This window comes from Rissa tridactyla, chromosome 10, assembly GCF_028500815.1.
Source record: "Rissa tridactyla isolate bRisTri1 chromosome 10, bRisTri1.patW.cur.20221130, whole genome shotgun sequence".
Lineage (NCBI taxonomy): Eukaryota > Metazoa > Chordata > Aves > Charadriiformes > Laridae > Rissa > Rissa tridactyla.
This window is the reverse complement of record NC_071475.1, coordinates 19407652-19427334: the sequence shown is the minus strand read 5'-3', so window position 1 is coordinate 19427334 and position 19683 is coordinate 19407652. Positions and strand designations below refer to the sequence as shown.

Below are 19683 nucleotides of genomic sequence, written 5' to 3'. Positions count from 1 at the left end.
CCCTAAAATATTCTGCAACATTACTCATGTCAAACTAATTGTCTGGAAGGAAGGCCATAATCAGTTTTAACCTCATTGCTGGAAAGAACTATATTGAGATCTCTTTAATATCCCGGATAAGAGGACAAGTGTGAAGAAAATTATGTTTCTAGGGCCTCGAGCATTTCTGTAGGTATTTAACAGTTGTCCAGATTTCCAGAACGAGTACGTGAACTCCTTGGCTGTCCTGAACGATTTGACCTGTACAATCCTGTATACGCCCTCAATATTGTCTTTTCAGTCTGTGGATGCCATAAGCTGTTCCATTAATTACTGAAACATTCCACGTTTTCTAGTTTTAAAGTACCAGCCACTTAAACATTAAATCCCAGTTTATATGCAGGAAAAGAGGGTTTGGGATAGGGAAAAGGGATTAACTGGGAACATCCACGATGAAATACTTGTGCAGTTCTGCGGATCATTACTTACAGAATTAAATGACGGCCTTGAAGTACCACCACACTTTTGTGGGGCACATGTCCCAGCTCCGCTCGCCTGCCCTCCAGGCTGAGAGGCCTAGGGGGCAATTGGGATCAAGGGGCAACATAGTGGCAAGGGGGAAACAAAAAGTAAACTTTTCAAGATTAAACAAGGACAGGCTTTACAAATCACAAAAATCCAAAGTAAGAAATAGCATACTGAGAGAAAGGAGGGGGGAAAAAAAAAAAAAAAAGAAACAAAGAGTAAAAGGGAGAATAACCCCATCTTCAAATCTAGTCTCCCTCTGTATTTTTGATCAACACAACTTAAAAAAAACCCCAAAGAACGCGAAACAGCTGCATTCACAAGATGCTGTTTCCACTCACTGTCACTTTGCCTGCAAAATCTGTGCCCTGCTTTCTCAGGTTCCTGGCTCATCTTATTGTACCCACTATTGGGTGATTAAATAAAAGATTAGAGCAGCTGCTCTCAAAATCTTTCGGAGCAGCTTCTTAAGAGAGCGACGGCACTGCTGGCAGCTTCCCTAACCAGTGGAGTCACTCTGTTCCGTGGCAACCTTCACAGCAACTGTTTCTTTGGCAAACTACAGCAGGTGCTTGTTCAAAACATCCGTAAACAGCACATTAGTGATTACAAATCACCTCCCTATCACCAGGAAGCTCCTGGTGGTCTGTCTTTGATATTTTTTGAGCTGAGGCACACACATAACATTTGACATAACTATTTAAAACTTTTCAACACAGAAGCACGTAATTTAGTACAGTAATCTTCAAAATATGAAGCAAAACGTAGCAACTTCCTTTCTCACTTTGAGTAGTATCTTAAGCCCACCTGAAGTCTTCATGAAGGCATCCGGGCCATATTCAAAATACCATATTAAATGTGAGTGTGGTTATCATCCTATGTTTGCAGCTAGGCTGCCTATGATTTTGACCGTAATGTTAGAGTATGCTAGAATTAAGTTTATCTGACTGTGAGTACACCCATTGAACCTCTCCCCTGTGATGTTCCTATGACCCTAAGCATTGACTGGAGCTACTACAATTAAGAATTTAAAATGTCTTTAGGCCAACTGTAAGACACATGAATGAGAGGCTTGGAAACGCAGTTTACTTTTGTGAAGAGCAGAAACTGCATTCTCATGTGACAAGTCACTTTCCTCTTGAGAGTCCACAGTTCAGCTCACCTGTATCTGTGAAGTGATGCGAAGCTACTGTCTAATAACGTTAATTGGCTGTGTCATTTCCCAGCATCATCAGCTTGTTAGAGGGAGAAAACTGCACTAACCCGCAATGAATTGTCAGGTGCCCATATATACCCATATATACTACCTGTGCAGAAAACAGCTGCCTTTTGGTTTGCCAGTTAAGGTGTAGAAAATAGCAAACCTGCGTGAAGATGAGAGTCTCAGAGCTCCTGCTGTCCAAGCTGAGCACAAATCTGATGGACTGGAAAAGCTCCTGGATGCTGGAGCGGAACTGTTCCTCCTCCATTCCACAAGTAGCTCTGGAGTAAAGGATCCGAGATTGGACAATGAACTTGAAAAGATATTCCAAGGCCTTAAGGAGCAGGAGAGGAAGGAGAATAAGATACAGAAAAAGAGAGAAAAATAAAGGAGCTTTAAAGAGAACCAGGAAAGATTCTAGGTGCATAATAACTAAATTCTTCAGCTTTAGAAAGGAGAAAGAAAACCAGGCTTTGTAAGTTATATAATTCGGTTAAGGAAGAGCTACTCATAGGCAAGTATCCCTTCGCAACCAATACTCTGTTACTAGTATGTCCCACTAACAAAAAAAGTATGCATTTAAGTCAAATAGCCAAATTTGAGTTACAAAACTTGAGGAAAATCTTGGTGAAGAGAAGAGACTTCTGGTTTTCTCATGGTTTGGCACCATGACTGTAAGTGTCTGAAGAAGCTATTCTCCTGTTTTCATTCAAATTTTACATTTAATTACATGAGTTAGCTAATCCAGATTAAGATAAATGGACTGTCAGTGGAACGGAAGAAGGATTACCTGGAAAAAGGAGAATCAGCTTTTCAATATGAACACAACAGCAAGGGTTCACCTTTATTTCTGGCAGCTACATGTACAAACAGAAATAAATGCAGGTGCAGAAGCAGAAGACAAGAGCAGCATGTGAAGCCCTCTGGCAGCCCACAGCAGTAGCAAGCAGTACTGTAGTGAGTATCTTTTTAAATTGTGATTAAGTTAAAGCATCTTTTTTTTATCGTCACCTATGAAGCTTGGAGAGCACCCAGCAGAGGGAGAATAACCTGCACAGAGGATGGCATTTAGCCCCATTACACAACGTGTGGTAGAAGCCGCAGTCCTGAGGGACTGGCAAATCGGATCTTCATGTAGAATGATAATTTGCTCTGTGACATGTCTAGATTAAATCTGAATTTGCAACCTTTAACTATAATTTTGTAAATGGCATTATTCAGAGCTCCATTGATTTGGCAGCAGTGTCAATGAAGAAAAATACATTGTTCTGTGCAGCCTTTAACAAGCTCACCAACCTGGGAGAGGTTCTCGCAGACGCTCATACAGCAATGGGATATTCCCCACAGCAACAAGGCCTTTTTGATCATTTGGTGCACACAGCTGTCAACACTGAGATGTACTACATATCAGTGACAGTTAGACCTCACTCCTTCCCTTAGTGCTTAACATGATCCCCCGTTAAAGTAAGATTAAGGGAAGGCATGAGCCATAGTTTGATGATAGCCTCAAAATTCAGCACAGGAAACAAAACAGGCTGGAGGCGCCAGTAATCATGGTCTATACAGAAACATTACTAATATTCCACTGTATTGACTGGAAAGCATTCTTGTCTGCTTTACTTCAGTTTGGAAACCGAAAGTTAATTCAAACACAAATTTTGCCCTCATCAGATATATTTGCATCCATAAGATGTCTCTCATTGAGCCACCACACGATACACGTGAACGTGCAATGTTATGTTGTAAGCTTTAGAATGCTACAGCTTTAAAGATAGGGAATAGAAATATGAAATTCCTCATAAAGCCATCACAGATTTCAAAATGCCACTAATATTTACAGCCTTTTTTTTTTTTTCCCCCCAGGATGGATGGCAACTTTGGTAATTTGGCAGTACATTATTTATACTTCCGTACTAAAACATCTCTCAGTGAAGCTTCCTTACACCAAAGAACTTTATCAGGAAATAACACTTTATATTTCTGGATAGTTTCCAGACAAAGCTCAATTGGTTCACAAGAGTCATCTCTTCAAGGTTAGCATCTCCGCTGCAAACACTGAATACTGCGAGGCAAGTGGCTTCTACAAGCTGTTTTACAGGTTTGATATAGACAACCATAATTCGAACCTGAAAGCTCGTAACTTTAATGTGAAGATTATGTTTTGCAATGAATCAGGGGATTTATGTATGAAATTCTGTAATTCTCTGTTGAAAGGGAAATGGCAGGCTTCCAGAGACACTCCACATCCACAGCACAGACAAGCTAAACTGTTGCCTAGACTCAACCCACAAAAGCAGTTAACTGAAGAGTTCCGTGTGTCTGCGGACACAGAGATGGTACGAACACAAACCAAGTCTTGTTAGCAGAAATCAGCACTTGGACTAACTTTGACTGTTACTGCTTACAAAATCACAGATACGAAGCATATATGTGCCTAAAGACATAAAAGCACACTGAAATAAACTTCAAGCCTTCTATTATGTTTGGCATAATATAAAAAAATCAGTATCAAATTAAAGGAAGTTTCTTTAAAATGTAGTCTGTATGCATGTTCACACAACAGCTGAGCACGTATCATTCACCTGTGGCCAGCAACCTAAAGACTCACGGTACCATCATATGCAAAACTAAATGGACAAACAGCTTCATAAACTTATTTCCTCTCAACCAAACAATCCCTAAATTCTGCCAGTGGTACTCCAGGAGAGACGAGAAAAGGAGTAAGAATTGTGCATATAAGGTAACACATCTCAAAGAACTCCCACTCACTAATGAGTACCCTTCCTTTCTTCTCTGAGGGACTGTCCATTTGCATGTTCGCTCTGTGAACACGGGAACAGCACATCTCAACGTGCACGGATTACCTGGTGGTTGGTTCCAACGTCCCAGGAGAATGAAAACCAAAAGACCACTAGGACAAAAGCAGCACCAGATAGAAGCTTCTATGGTAACCCAGGTAAAAAAGTGGATAAATTTCTGTGGTTATCCTGCAGGTCTAATGGATAAACATACTCCTCAGAGACACTAGCATCACTTGAGCTTTCAGGGATTATCCTCAGACAACATCTGATGGTTTTACTGTAGCACATTCATAAATCCAGTGGACTGTCTGGGGGCGGGGGGGGGGGTACAGCTGCACATCTGGATTCATCTGCTGTAGAAATGAAGAGTCTGTTCAATTCAAACAACAGGCAAACCACACCTGATGCTCAGAGTATGAACAGATGAATCAACCTTGTATAGAGCTGTTTTAAGAAAAAGCACAAATTAATTTCCTAACTCAAGAAACCCAAAGATTACTTTAGGAAAGAATCTGGAGTATGTGGAATGGGCACAGTGTATGTAAAGAGGATTAGCTCTGAAGGTCTGAATCTCTTTCACTGTCTTAACCAAAGTGAATAAAAGACATTTTCAGTAGTCTATGAGTACCCACTTCACCATTCAAGAGCAGTTAGCAAACTTCCTCCTCCTACTGTCAATGTGTTTTTTCCAGAGAACAGCACACTTGCTTCAAGTGCAAGAGGCAACTATTACGCAGTTTTAAGAAAAATAAGTGCAAAGGTTCAAGTGAAGGTACCAATTTGGGTCTTGTGAGGGGGGATAAAAGACCTGGGGCAAAGTTCAAGGCATCAGCGATAAAAGAAGGAGCAAGGCCCACAAACAGGTTGACCAGGGTGGAACAAATATAATTACACCAGCAATTTTCTGGTATTCTTAGAAAAAACGAGATTGTAGAAAATGTGAATCACCAAATAAGGTAATTATTTCTGAATGAGGTAATAAGTCCAGAGACAGACTGGTCTTAAAAGTAACAGACTAACGTTTCTTTTTTAAATTCAGGGTGGAGAAAATGATTTGTAGGAGTCCCCAGTCTCAAAAGGCAGGCTGAGAATGTAATTCCAAATCTCTCATTCACTAGCTCCCTGTCTAGCACAGCTCAGAAAGCACGTTCAGCGTTTTGAAGAAATCAGCTGGGAAGACTGACCCTTCGTGTATCACTGATTCGTGTAAAGCCCCATAGTGATGGTATGCAGCGCCTCAAAGCCTCTAGAAAAAGTCTGATGCGTGTTCTGTGTGGTTCAGCTCCAGAACACTGATATGAAGATGTGACTTCCCAAGGAAGAAAAGGTCTCGCTTTTTTAGTGGGTTCCTCAATCCAGGCAAAACCCACCAGTGATTCTACTACTGGCAGACAAGTGAAGCTGGAAGGGCATCTCCTAGAGACACTTCCTAAGGCCTGCCATGACTAGTAGAGAAAGCAAAACTGTGGAGCTGTACATGGACTCTTTGTTACAGAATACTCCAGGGAGGCAGAGGCTGGATGCAGCTCACATGGAGCTTGTTATAGGACATAAAAAAGGAACGTGCCAGGTGTTCCAGCACAGGTAGACACATCCTTTCGGTTACAGTCCCCCCAGGTTTCACAGAAGTTTTTTGAGAATTAAGAGCAGTCTTGAGGGAGGTAAGTCATTTTAGAAATATTCTAGAGCACTGCTTGCTGATGCAAAGGTTGAAAATCAGCATCCTATGAGGCATATGCATGTCCATCATGAATGTACACAGGCAGTCAAGAGCCAAAAAAGAGTGCAGAGATACTTCAACACCTGCTTTAGGGTTTAACAGCTAATTCAGGGAAAAAGAGATAGAGGGTTATCCTGTTCTCTGAGCTGAAGAGTTACTAATGGAAGGAGTGTAGTGAAGACATGCAAGACCACAGAAATTCCTAACAACTGAATACAGCACTAGTAATGATGTATTAGCAACGATAACGGGCTTGGTACAAACTCGCTCTAAATGCCTGAAATGAAATCTGGAAACAAAGAAGGAAATCATTCACTTTTCTGTAATGGTAAAAGATAAAGACCTTGATTTGGGCTGCCAAGATATACCTGCAAAGGCAGCTGTCTGAAGAAGATGTGACAGCAGTGTCAGAGGATACGCTGTTAGGTCTGCAGAAACTCTGGTGGTAATTATAATGTCTGTGCTTGGAAAGGCTTGGGCCATCAGCTCGTCAGATTGATCTCACAGAGGGAACAGCTACTTTCCAGGCAAACACTGGAGATTCCCAGTAAGCAAAAGCTGCCTTGGAATCCTTGAAAGAATGTACCCTGTTCACAAACAGTATGCTGAATAACCAAGCTTCTGAAAGACATTCTAGTATTCATGTTTTTAATATTTCTGAAGAGGACTACTATGAGCTTCAAAAAATGCCAACCACATGGGAAAATATCATACATCTCTATCTGCTGCCCTGCTTACAGCACTACTGAGTGGTTTGAGGGGGAAGAAAACCTTCTAGGAATCATTCCAGCTAGAGATCTTCCTCTCGTCTCATAATTTTAATAAACATCTTTGTAATTAAAAAAAAAGCAAAGGATGAGAATGGAAGCAAAAAGAATGAGAAAGATGGTAATTTTCGTCTTTATCCCACTTCCACCATTGTCTATGAATCTGTCGTTGAAAAGTATTACAAAGATGAAGTTTCCAAGTATGTAAATATCTACAAAAGACAAAGGAGACACTGGTATAATGCCCTTTTAAGTATCAGGATATGATCTTAACAGGAAGATTTTGAAAGCTAGTTGCTGTCAGTGATGCCCTAACCATTCAAATGGAACAAGGATTCTCAAAAAATAAAGATTACTTCCTCAAAAGTATTGACTAAATTAGGCTAAAGGAGGCAAAGCAAAGAACAAAAATGTCACAAGAAGCAAGAAAAAAACATGATAAAGTCTGAAACATATGCCAAGACACAAGCGTAAATACATCCGCAAGGAACAATCTCTGTATGAGTGTGTGCTTCACCTGTGATATGCTTCACCTATTTGTACTGATGTGAAAAGTGAGAAAAAGAAAGTGTTAATCTCTGCCGGTGCTACTAGTTCTAGAAGTGCCCAGACTCAAACGTTTGGATAAAAGCCTGCTCACAGTGAGAAGGTACAGATGGACGCTCACTCAAAGAAAAATATCTTCCTGTAAACGTGGAGTCTTGTATTTATGTACTTGATACGATATCTTTCTGTTTTACACTTACACGTGGTAAAACTAATACATGATTCTCTGATTTGTCTGTAATAGCATCAAAAATATTCCCTTTTTCACACCCCATTAGAAAGCTGTCCCTTCCTGCGAGGTCACACTCTCATCACAGAAGTGTGATTCAGGTCCTGTGCAATGACAGTTAGACTTTCCATGCAGTTAAAGGCTCATTTATCTGCTTCTTAAAATACCCCGGAACTTCAACCAGGAATACAATGAAGCTATGCCCATGCCAGAAATGAAAAGCAGATCTTTGATCCACGGCGCCTGTGCCTAATACATTTAAAATAATGGCTTCTTGAAGTGCAAGGTGTAGGACATATATATATGGTCCATATACATATATATACATATACATCTATGTGGCTAGTGCATATATATTCCATGTAAGCCCCCCTTAAGTTCTCCACAGGGCTTTGGAAGGCCTTAAGGGGACGTAATTCTTCCATTTCTTTCCTGCCCAAGAGTGACTCTCCCCCTAAAATTAAAATTTTGGAAAAATATTTAGAAAAAATTTCTGGTTAAACAAATAAGAGCCAGACTACCCTTGATGTTATTTACAGCTTCCCCAGCCCTTTTGTAGTCACAGATGGGACAGACACACGAGTACTTCCATTGGATACATACTCTCATGGCTTCCTGGATGTGGTCCTGGCGTACAAGCTCAGCCGAACGGTCCATGTACCACTTCAAACATCGGATCAGCTCTCTGAATATAACAAACAGTGAAAAGAGGAGGAATCTTCAACGCACTTTTAAAATTAGTCAGGCAACAAAAATTTGGGGTTTTGGGAGAACTATATAAAATTGTCTCATTTGACTCCATTTCAGTGGTCAGCTATAGCTGTCCTAGCTATTGAATTTACATAATATATAAGTTTATTTAAGTTTCAAAACCAGAAGATTATTTCTTCTCTGTAATTGACTTAGACCATGAGGAACCTAAGTGAACATCAGAAAGGTGTTATTGAAAAGGTAGCTTTGATAAAGGTATTCAATACAGTTCTAAGACCAAAACGTACTCTTTTTTGTTGTTTGTTTTTCGTAGGAAATTCCTCTATTCCAGATCTCCCCTAAGTAAGTGGTTTTTAGAAACTAAGATCACAAAGACAATACCTGCATCTATTTTCCTAAGTACACAATACCATTTGGACCAACTTAAACAGTTCTATGAAAAACATGTTTAATTTCAGACATCAGACTACCAAAAATCATTTGTCTGGAAGAGGTGATAAGCAACCCCAAGCAGAACACCTTTTTTCCCCTCTGAACACGACTATGCCTTCTAGCATTCTATAGTGTCTATGGTTTTTTACCTGCCATTAACAGAAGATTTTTTTTTATATACTCTTTAAATTACACTAAAATGTGAATGCCTTAAAACAATCAAAATCAATTATATGCTGATTTTCATAGTTTACTGTGGCCAAAGATAGAATATCCTCAAATGTACAAAAGAAATGGTCTAAAAGAAAGGAAAAACAACCCCCTGAATGGTGACTGTTCTTGCTTTCAAAAATCTGTCTTCCTGGCTGATGCAAAACTCAAAAAAGAATACTACAAAATAAGGCATGATCTTCAAAGTGAAAATTAAGTTTCTGATCTACTCAAATTATACATTTACTTTAATCAAATAGAACATCATCTTATGGGAATACCTGACTACTTTGGAAGAAGAAATTGCAATTAGTTCTCTAAGCTTTCACACAAGTCTTATATCCCAGCATCCTTCATAAGACAAGAAATGTATATGCTCTTGGTAGCTCATTAGTACAGACTGATAATGAGTTGGTGCTGAGTGACTGTGTCTCTTCAGTTAAAAATAAAAAAGAAAAAAAGTAAGATTTGCCTGTTCAGAAAGGCAAGATAAATTCCAAAGTCTGCTCGTTCTCAGCCACAGGTGACATTCATCAGCTTTTCTCTATAACTGTGCTGGAAAACTTTCACCTGAGCAGTTCTACTTTTGCAAACCACTGCCAACATGCAGGTTATGATTCTGATGGCGACATCGTTCAAAGCTCGCTAATGCCATCTCTTGAAGCGATAGATAAACACAACCTACTTGTAAGCCAGTGCCCCTGCAAAGTGCTTCTGAATGTAAGTGTCCATCACAGGTCGAAAGTGGAAATACTTGCTGTCACGCAGCAGATTTATGATGAATACCTGTGGGAGATGAACAAGTGAACCCATTCTAAAGAGAATTGCACATTGTTGCTAGGTTTCTATAAGCAAGTTACACATGCTAAAGAACAATGAAATACGTGAGTTTCTTTAAACAGTCACTAGTTGTGTTATTAGATGTTATTGTTTGCTTCTCCCAAGTGCTAGCAAATATTGCTGTCCTCCATCTGCTGAGGCTATCCTGCCCTCCTCACCCAAGATTATTACAGAAAATGTAAGGCTGGATCCAGCTCAATATTTCATATTTCATGGAAGTAAAATGCTAGCAACATGATAATAAGAAACTTAAAAACTCACTGACCATGAGATACAGTAACAATTCAGCAGCTTACCAAAGACTGAAAGACCAACAGACCATACTTTTCAGTGTTGTCATCCAAAACTACAAACAACGTGTCGAGAATATCTTGTAGGAACTAAAATGACATGAATAAACAGAGAATTTCAAATTCAATTGCATTCAAAAGAAGGTTGTTTCCCCCTGTGTTAATTATTTCATGCATGTTGATATTTTTGCAAAACATTTTCCAAGGACAAACCCCTTCACATTCATCCATATGATGTGAGACATTTTCTTTTGTTTTTACTAAGATTTTTTCTCTTTACAAGGAATATTTATAAACAGAAACGACAGAAAAACAAAAAATAAGAAATAGGTACGTCATGCCTGATTTGTAAATATAACGGAGTGCTCCTTTCACTGTAAGCTGACTACAAGCGCTGCCTAACAACAGCAGCAAAACAACTTACATTCTTGGATCATTAGAGTGTATCAGATACTGTACGTCATCAAAGAGTGGGAAGCACATTGACCGGTGCTCCAAATTATGTTTAATCTTGAAAACTTTTGTTATTTGACAGAATGTAAAGCTTTTATAACAAGCATTAATTGGGTCACGTTACATATTGCCAATTGTTTCTTTCATCCATAACACTGTGGCTTCCTGAATGCTGACAATTCAGTGATTTTCTTTCCTGAAAGCACAGTCCTCAGAAAGGATGACTGTGAAGAAAAATGCTGAAGATCAAGTCAACTGCACATTCTCTCATGCTTTTTAATCTATTCCAATTAAATTTCTGATGTGGAAAACAAGAAATCAAATTTAACAATTTATGAAGTCTCCGAGAGGATAACATTTCTTTTTTTCTGAATTATTGCATTCTGTTCTTCATATACCAGTGCCAAATGGCAGCTGATTAGGGAGGGAATCAATTACTTCTCTTCTTGGATTAATTTAGTACATATCTTTTTATGCTTTTCTCTATAAAAACAGATACTTGCACTGCCCTGCAAACAAAGTGTACAAAACACGACATTCTTCAAGAATTCCAATATAAACGGGGTATTGTCCTCTCCTGTTACTGTTACGAAGTTATCATGAAGATTAACTAACATTCAAGACATGGCAACATTCAGATGAGTAACAGTGAAGTTGCTTTAATCAGAAACTACTTATTAAGTGACAGGATTTCTCTATGGTTTTTTCTCTTTGGTTGTTTGTTGTTACAAATTATCCCTTTTACTTCTAGATTTATAGAAATAAATTCTAGGGATTAGACACACTAGAGAGCAATTGGTGCTCTAGGCAAGAGCTCCACTTCACAGTGCTGGGAGAGGAAGGTTGTTTTGCAGGATGGTTCACTGGCCATTGAGCAAAACTTAACTTCCAAGGTTTCACATTTCTTTCTCCGCTACAAAGACGCGTGGAGCATTTGCAAAACAGCAATATTGATCAGCTCCACTGGCTGTTTGAAAAGGCCAAGTTTTCTGAGTCAGCTCTGTTTTCTTCACTCTAGAAGTGACCGACCACAGTTACGCAGTTTCAGAGAATGTCCTTTAGCAAAGACTATCGGAACAGATAAGGCTGCACAAACCACCACTGCCGGTGGCCGTGTCTACCCCAGCAAGCAGCGCGGCTCAAAAGGAGCAGGCCTACAGAGTGGAACAACTGGCGCTGAGGACTTGCAGCACATGTGGGTGAGGGAACTTTAATAAGGATTAGCTCTGTGGTGATCCCAAGGACTAACTAGCCATTAATTTTTGGAGTGTATCTTCCTGTTCATTTTCCTGTCAAAATAAAATCCCAATTCATACACTCCGAGAGTTCGCAGCGCCAATCAAAAAGTACAATATGAAGGAACATTCAAGAAACGCGCTGCAGGTCTGGACTCGCCATCACAGATACATCCAAAGACTGTTATTTCATGCAGTACCTTAACAATTTCCTCGCCACTGACATGTCTCAGTCTTCCTAAAATATCCATCACACGATCTGGGTAAGCTTTCCATTTCAGCAGGGCAAGCAAATCCACTGCGGAACAGTGAGAGGAAGAGTTAGAATCCATACGCAGAGGGAAAAACGGCAACCCCAGACCCACCAGGGATTCATTACATGTTACATTTCTGATCTTGCTGCAGTTCACACTTCTTGGGGAAAAAAAAAATAAATATGGGAAAACAAGAAGGAAAACGTGGAGTAAATCCAATACTACCAACAAAGAAAAGAATGGAGGAATGGTAAAGTCCTTTAAAAAGTGTAAAGACTGTCTTCTCCTCTCTGTGGCTTGACACTGCACTGTGGGCAAAAACCTTTTCTTTTCCCATGCTTCAGGGATGTTGCCGTAACATCTTTTTATTTACTTAGTAACTCTGTAAAGCCGAACAAAACAAACTTTGGGTTGTGCAGAAGAGCTAGCATTGAATTTTTTGTTCATTTAATGAAAATTAACTTTGCTTTAACATATTACCCTTCTCTTGCACTTACAGTAAAGTCTGTAATTTCTCTGCCATCTTTCAATATCTTTATTTCCTCAAAAAAACCAGTTCCTGCTCATTTCAATAGTGTTAGTAAAGAAAAAGCATACATATAATGAAATTATAACAAAGGAGTATTGTAGTAAAATAAACAGAGCACAAGCACACCCATCTTCTCTCTCTTTTTCGCAATCCCTGTTGCCTTGGGCAGTTCTGAAGATCAGCCACGTACCATTCTGGGTCAGTTTGGTAGAAGAAAGCTGCGTGGAGACAGAGAAGGTCTCTTTGGTGCTGCGCTGGAAGATGAGGCTGGAGGGGATGTTGGGGCAGCCGTTGTAGTCCTCTTTGCAGCACGGCAGCCCCAGGTACAGCGCGTGATTGTTAAACGTGCTGTTCTCATCGCACTGCAGGTACAGGACAAGAAATGGAATTTTACCCAGTCTGTCTCATCCCACATACTCACACCCCGACAGCAACTGCCTAACAGTGCTTTTACTGATCTTCTGGGTGCACAAATACACTTCTAAGAAAAAGCTGTGCTTACCACCTTCGGGACCTCTTGTGCACACACAAACCAGACCCAGCTCTGGGAAGTGTCGTCTCCTAACCACTGACTCTTTAGAATTTATCTAAATAAATTGCTGCTGTCTGAAAATCATACTGAAGAAATAAACCAAGGTAAATCAGCAGGAAGGGAAAAAAAAAACCCCAAACAAGTCCCCCCAAACCCCTTGCTACAGGGCGCCCAGGCTGTAGCACTGTAAGATGATGCATTTGAAGTACATCGTAATTTCACAATACAAAGGTATAGAGTAATGCCATAGGCTGGTAAAACTTCTGAACGCTCATAAACACTAGTATGTTTGAATTCAAAATAGACAGGATTAACAGAAGCCAAATCAGCATTATCTGAAGGGAAAAGGTGAGCTGTACCTAAAATAGAAGGCTGTATCCAAACCTAGTCATGTGATTCAGAATTTATAAAATTTTGAAACTACTATTAATTTGTTCCTCACATACTTCTAATAAGGAGGAAAAAAAGATAATGTAATGAACGTTACTTATTTAAACTGAAGTAGGGATGAGTAGGTGAAAAGCCTGCAGAGAGGAAGAACTGGTACCTTATAAACATAAAGCTCATGGATATCATCCGACAAGGTGGTGCCATCATCTCTCATCAATGGAGTGAATGCAAAACCAAAGAGCTTCTTTTCTCCCTTGTCTTTTGCTGTAGCAAGAGTCAGAAATAAGGAATCGTATTTGTACATATTCTGTCCGTCCATACATACCACACGGTTATTCACTAACTTCTCTGCACGCCTAACCAAAAGCATGCAGGCTACACAAGAAACGACACATAAAATACTATGTCTAATTCCATGGAAATGATCGACAAGCCTCAACACAAACACAAACCTGCCAATCGCAGTAAAATATAAAATGTACATGCTATCAAGAAAACAATCGACAGGAAAATAGAGCAGAAGAACAGCAGGGGAGAGCATCTACAAAATGTTTTGCCCTGCACTGATAGTTCACGATGTTTTTAATGTGCTGTTTAATAAATGTAGCAACCCGCTAATTAGCAGTGCACCTTCACTGTATTTTAAGCCGGCAGCCCTTTCCTGCTTTCCACCCACCAACGGCCTCATCCAAATACACACTAACAGTGGAAAGACCTCAGCTTTTTTGGATTTCTCTTGGTTATATTTTGCACTCACTGGAGCAATGTCTGAACTCAAAGCGGAGATGAGACCCACGGAACCTGTCTATAGGGATGGGCAACTTGATGATTTCCCCCCATCGAGGGCTGTTATTGTGGTAAAGGACAAAAGAGTGGTACGCGCTCCTGCTTGGCTCTCCTGAGCCCAGGCTGATGCAGTCCTGGAACAAAAGAAAACAATTTAAGATTAAAAGACATCACGTCACTACAGATGAGTCATTTTATTACACAGTGATAACCTTTATATAATTCATATCTTTCTGTAGACATAAAAGAAGAGTCAGAAGCAGAAACCTGCAGACACAATGAAACCTGAAATTTTGAAGAGATCTTTAAAACTGTGTTTTGGGTCAAAAGATGAGCTAGGAGGCCTATGATACTGGATGAATTCCGTCACCTTAAATAATTATTTAAGCTATTTAAGCTAAGCTCTCCATCAAGCATAGATATATAGAGTAGATACAATAAATACATAAGTTCAAATACATTAAGACAAATCAGAGAAAAAAGGACCTAATAGGACCATCACTTGTAATATTAGACTTTTCTGAAAATATCATCTAATCAGATTTCTGCTTCAGTATCTCAGTTAAGAAACAACACCCGAACCTTTCACGCTTTTAAAAATATTGGTCTTTTGAAACTACAACCATCCAGCCTCACCAAGTATCACAGAAAATTCTGATCGAGTTACTTCATTATTGGTAAGCAAGGAATTTCTGTTTAATAGTCACCACCTAAAAACATCACGGGATCTGAATTTCTGCTTTTAGATATCAAAAGCTCAGAGAACTTGAACAAAACTCAAAATACGGATGAAGAAAACCATGAATTGGTATTATTTAGGAAATACAGAAATCCTTAGCCACAACATTAGCGAAGGAAGTTAGGAGAAATACTGAAGTCCCGAAATAAGGACAGTAAAAGGTCCTTTCTAATGAAGACACGGAGCAGGAAGCACATTTTTTTATACAGGCACTAACAACATTCTAAACCTAGCACTTACAGATGATACCTTATAAAACCATGCAGGAAAAAAAGACATCTTAGAGATTCTTCATTTTTAGGATCTCTAAGGATAATGAACCCGGGAAGAAACAGAAGCTAAGCCGACCTAGAATGACACATGCAATATAGATTTTGACCTAAAAAACACCCCGCATGGAATAGTATCGTGACAAGAAGAACTACTGGTTATTTCCCCAAGGCATCTCTGAGTTCTATTCCAAGAAAATAGCAACAACATTGATTTGATTTTTTTCATCTATAATCAAGGGATTATCAAGTCCAGTATATCCCATTAACCAAAACCAGTTAGCTCAACCTGTGGTAATATTCTTCCGGCTTTGAGAAAGTTAAGAATTTGTGAAGAAGCCCAAAAAGAAAGAGAAGTTCTCTGGAATTTTGGGATTCAATGCATGAACAGCCTCCCTGGACAGAGAGTCATTACAAACGCACTAATCCAAATGGAGCGACCGTAGCATCTACTCAGAAAACTCAGTCCTCTCAAGTACGTCTTTGTAACCACATGGTATGTGCCACAATTCTGGCATAAAGGTGACTTTTAAAATACAGTGACAAGAATTAACTGTTGGAGATAGGAACAGCTTGAAATGAGAGTAGTGGTGGCAGTACTAAAAACCAGAATGTCTGCAATATCCCAGTTATATTTTTTGATAAGCGTAATGTCTTGGGCTCAACATAGCAATTCCAAAACCTTATTCTGCATTAGGTTCTTAGGAGAAAGTAAAGTAGCATTTGTATTTCTTTGATAAGGTACAGTAAAAATTCAAGTTTTCATGTGAGCTTTTTTTCTGTTGCCTCAAAAAATTACCTGCCTCGACAGCCAAACGGTTTTATGCTATCAACCTTAAATAAATGAAAAGGGGAAGAGTCTCTTCTTCTGGTTGTTAATGTAGTTTCTACACATTTATACTATAATCTATAGTCTGAGGAGGGAGGATTGTTTGATCTTTAATTCTGAATTGTGATCTGCAAAATATAAGTATGAAACTAGTCTCCCGAGACCCAAACATGGAGGTGAATTAGAGGGCAGAGGCGAGTAAGGGAAGATAAACCAGAAGAAGTATCAGGTAATGATTTTACCATTTAAGGTATGCCCGGCAATCAATAAGATATTCCTGCTATTGGAATAGAAAGCAGAGTAAGTGAGAAATGTGTAAAGGTTGTTTTTTTTTTTTTTATTATTTTTCAGACTATATTGAAAGATACTAACAATTGAGTAAGACCATTTTGAAAAGGAAATACTCATTTTCGTTTCGAACAGCACTGTATTCGGAGAATAATGTCACGGCTTTCAATAGGACTATTTCTGGACCAAGATATATTCAACAGCAATAAGGATTTGAGACAGAACATTCTCATTAATGCTGCGTATGGTTCTGCTAAAGTCTTCACAAAGGTATAATTTAGACTTGGGTTGTGCTGCTGGTCAGGAAAAGTTTAGAGATTTTATGCTAATATGAGATGAAAATTTCCCCACTGCACAGTGTAACTCAGCACACTCTCTCTGATTTGTCTCTGCTTTGGAAAGGCCATAGGTCAGGAACAGGAAAGGACATTTCCACCAAGAACAGTAGTGCTTTGGGTTAATGATTAAAATCCCAGTGTTCTGCCCATACTATTGTAAGCTTGAACTGGAGTTTTTTCTTAGTTTCTCTACTATATCACCTCCTGAAAGTTATTAATGTCATAATTAGACAAACGTGACAGAAGAAAGAAAACAGCTACGCTTGACTGTGAAAGCAACCTTGGGTCACGCAAGTGATCCTTCAGGGGACAGGGAACCCAAACAAAGCAACTCCCTTCACCAGTGCCCCAACCCCCTCCAACACACACCTTATTCTTAACATTTATATTAAAATAAATAAAAATAACTCCTCTTGTTGCAGCTTTTAGTATTTTCTTCTTCTTCTAGATTATGCTGAATGACTGAAATGAAAGTTCTGATCTAGCAGTCTCTTTACAGCTGCTTCATTTAGGAATGAAACTATACTCTGTCTTTGGGTGAAACCAGCTCCCACCTAATGGAAAGTGGCAGGTCACCACACGCTGCTCCCAGTGTCCATACCGAAGATGACACAAACCAGATGGCTGCAGTGAAAAATACACCATCTAGGGTTTAAAAACCAAATTCTCAATATAAAAGGTAAGACAGTACCCATTTAGTGGCGTACTAAACCAACCCAGACTAATAGGCCTGTGTTAAATTTTAGGTAAATGGATCCCTAGACTTCCCAAAAGCCACTGCACAGGTGGGATGGTTAGAACTGATGGAGCTCACTCTTCTCAGGGCTTTTCACCTGAAGCATGGGGAAGATTTTGAGCACAAATCTTGCTTGGATTCTAGAACTGAAATCTGGTTTCTGAAAGTTGAGACAAACTAGACATTTACAGTTTAAGGAGCTGAATCCTTATAATGTTCAGGGCATTTCCAAAGACTTAAGAGCAGCCACATACACCTACTAGGGTCAGTTGTCTCCTACAAGGACATTACCGTTAAATGGCAGAATAACCCACTACGTTAGAAGTAATGCCAAACGGCTGTCTCATCTGCTTTAACTTGGGTAGATGAATTTGCAGAATTTTTGAATCGTGTAGAAACTATGGCAGTGATGAAAAAAAGAGCAGACATGATTAGTTTGCAAACTTGATTCTAAATAGCTGTGTCTTTCTCTTATGTGCATGTCATTATTCTTTCAGATTGTCATTTAGCACTTTTGAACTATGCCTCTATATTCAGTTCAACTGATACTCAGTTTTATATGTTATTTTTCTAGTTCTACTCTGCAGTTACGAGAGAACACAAACGTGCCTAAGCAGTGAGAACGATTTCAAATTAAAGGGAAGGAGAGTTCAATTCCTATTGTCCTTGATGGCCCTTTTATGTATTTTTCAGTAGATACGCTAGCTTACACCTTTGAGTATTTCCTATGTAGAAGAATTCTAGTGTCTGCACGCTTGAAATACAGTGGATTTGAGGCATCATTAGACACCATGAACCAAAGATCTCCCTGATGTAAGCCAAGTATCTCTGTTGCTTTGACTGCAACCATACAGAGGAGCAATAACATAAAAACTGGTATAAAGATTTTCTTTTAAATATGTGGGTTAAATTTAAAAAACACAAAAAATCCTTTATATGTCAAGTCTCTCCTTTATGACAAATGTTCCCCTGATTTTTTTTCCTAATCAGACTGACTGACTACCGTTTACTATTCCTTGTTTGTTTGTACCATGTCTGTTCCACTATCCCGTGCAAAGCCCTGCAGTACCGTTACAGTAGTAATAACAGGCAAGGGTAAGAAAAAGATAACTTCGTTACCGTGAATGACCATTCCAACCAAAACCACAGCAGAAGTTAAGACTGGTAATATCTAGAAATGCTATGGCTTTTATACTTTATCATTAGCCACTGTTATAGTGCAATTGTTACCATTGGGTATGTCAGCATTTGAAGAGGCTGATATTGCAGTTTAAAGGCCTACTTTGGTCTTTGGCTGTGAAATAAAGCAATGATTAAAAATCTGTCACTGAACTTGAAAGGTATGTCTAATGTGATTAAACAGAAAAGGACTGTGATCTTCCTGCAACAGCTATGAGCCCAAACCAGTTCCTTACAAGAGATATACCTTACTTCTAATGAAATCACAAGCAACTGCAGTAATAAAGGAAAAGTTCTCCTTTAAATTAAAAAGAAAAGAGAAGATTGTGGCAATGAGTTTGGTACACAGGCACTTTAGTGTTTAGACTCTCCTACAATAATGGCTACAAAGGCTGTTTTATTGCAGTGGAGGTGAAAAAACAAAAAAAAAAAAGGCAGGAGGAAGTTATTTCTGGTAGATGTTTATGTCAAAATACATTTAATTCCGTATCCTCATACCCTCCCACACCACACAACACTGACTTATCTTCTCTGCAATAATACTAAAAGTAAGAACAGAGGAAGAACAAAAAACATTAAATATCACCATCCACAGCTGGAATGGAGCCATCCCAGGGTGAAAGCCAACACCTTGGAAAACAGGCAACTCAAATTTATTTTCCAAAACTAGATTCAGTACCTTAACTCCAATAACTCAGATTTAAAAGGCTCTCTTGTAATCACATTTCATCATGTTGTACGACACATATTATTTAATTTTAGATGTCATACACTCTTCAGTTCTTTCTGACTACAGTTACACTAAATCTTCTTTTTATTACAGCCACTGACACCACATTTTGAAATCACAGAAGCTTTTCAGTTTATGAATATTT

At 39.1% G+C, this 19683-nt stretch overlaps 1 protein-coding gene across 1 annotated transcript in view; it reads right to left on the bottom strand.

The window, feature by feature from the left end:
- DOCK3 (dedicator of cytokinesis 3) overlaps positions 1–19683 on the bottom strand; it is a 220575-nt gene that overhangs the window by 57122 nt on the left and 143770 nt on the right. Inside the window, exons 16-24 of the mRNA XM_054216455.1 lie at positions 14402–14564; positions 13802–13908; positions 12913–13084; positions 12140–12237; positions 10258–10341; positions 9807–9907; positions 8372–8453; positions 1869–2039; positions 469–555 (exon numbers count right to left, since the gene is read on the bottom strand). Coding sequence (XP_054072430.1) covers positions 469–555; positions 1869–2039; positions 8372–8453; positions 9807–9907; positions 10258–10341; positions 12140–12237; positions 12913–13084; positions 13802–13908; positions 14402–14564 — 1065 coding nt within the window. The remainder of the gene's footprint in view (positions 1–468; positions 556–1868; positions 2040–8371; positions 8454–9806; positions 9908–10257; positions 10342–12139; positions 12238–12912; positions 13085–13801; positions 13909–14401; positions 14565–19683) is intronic.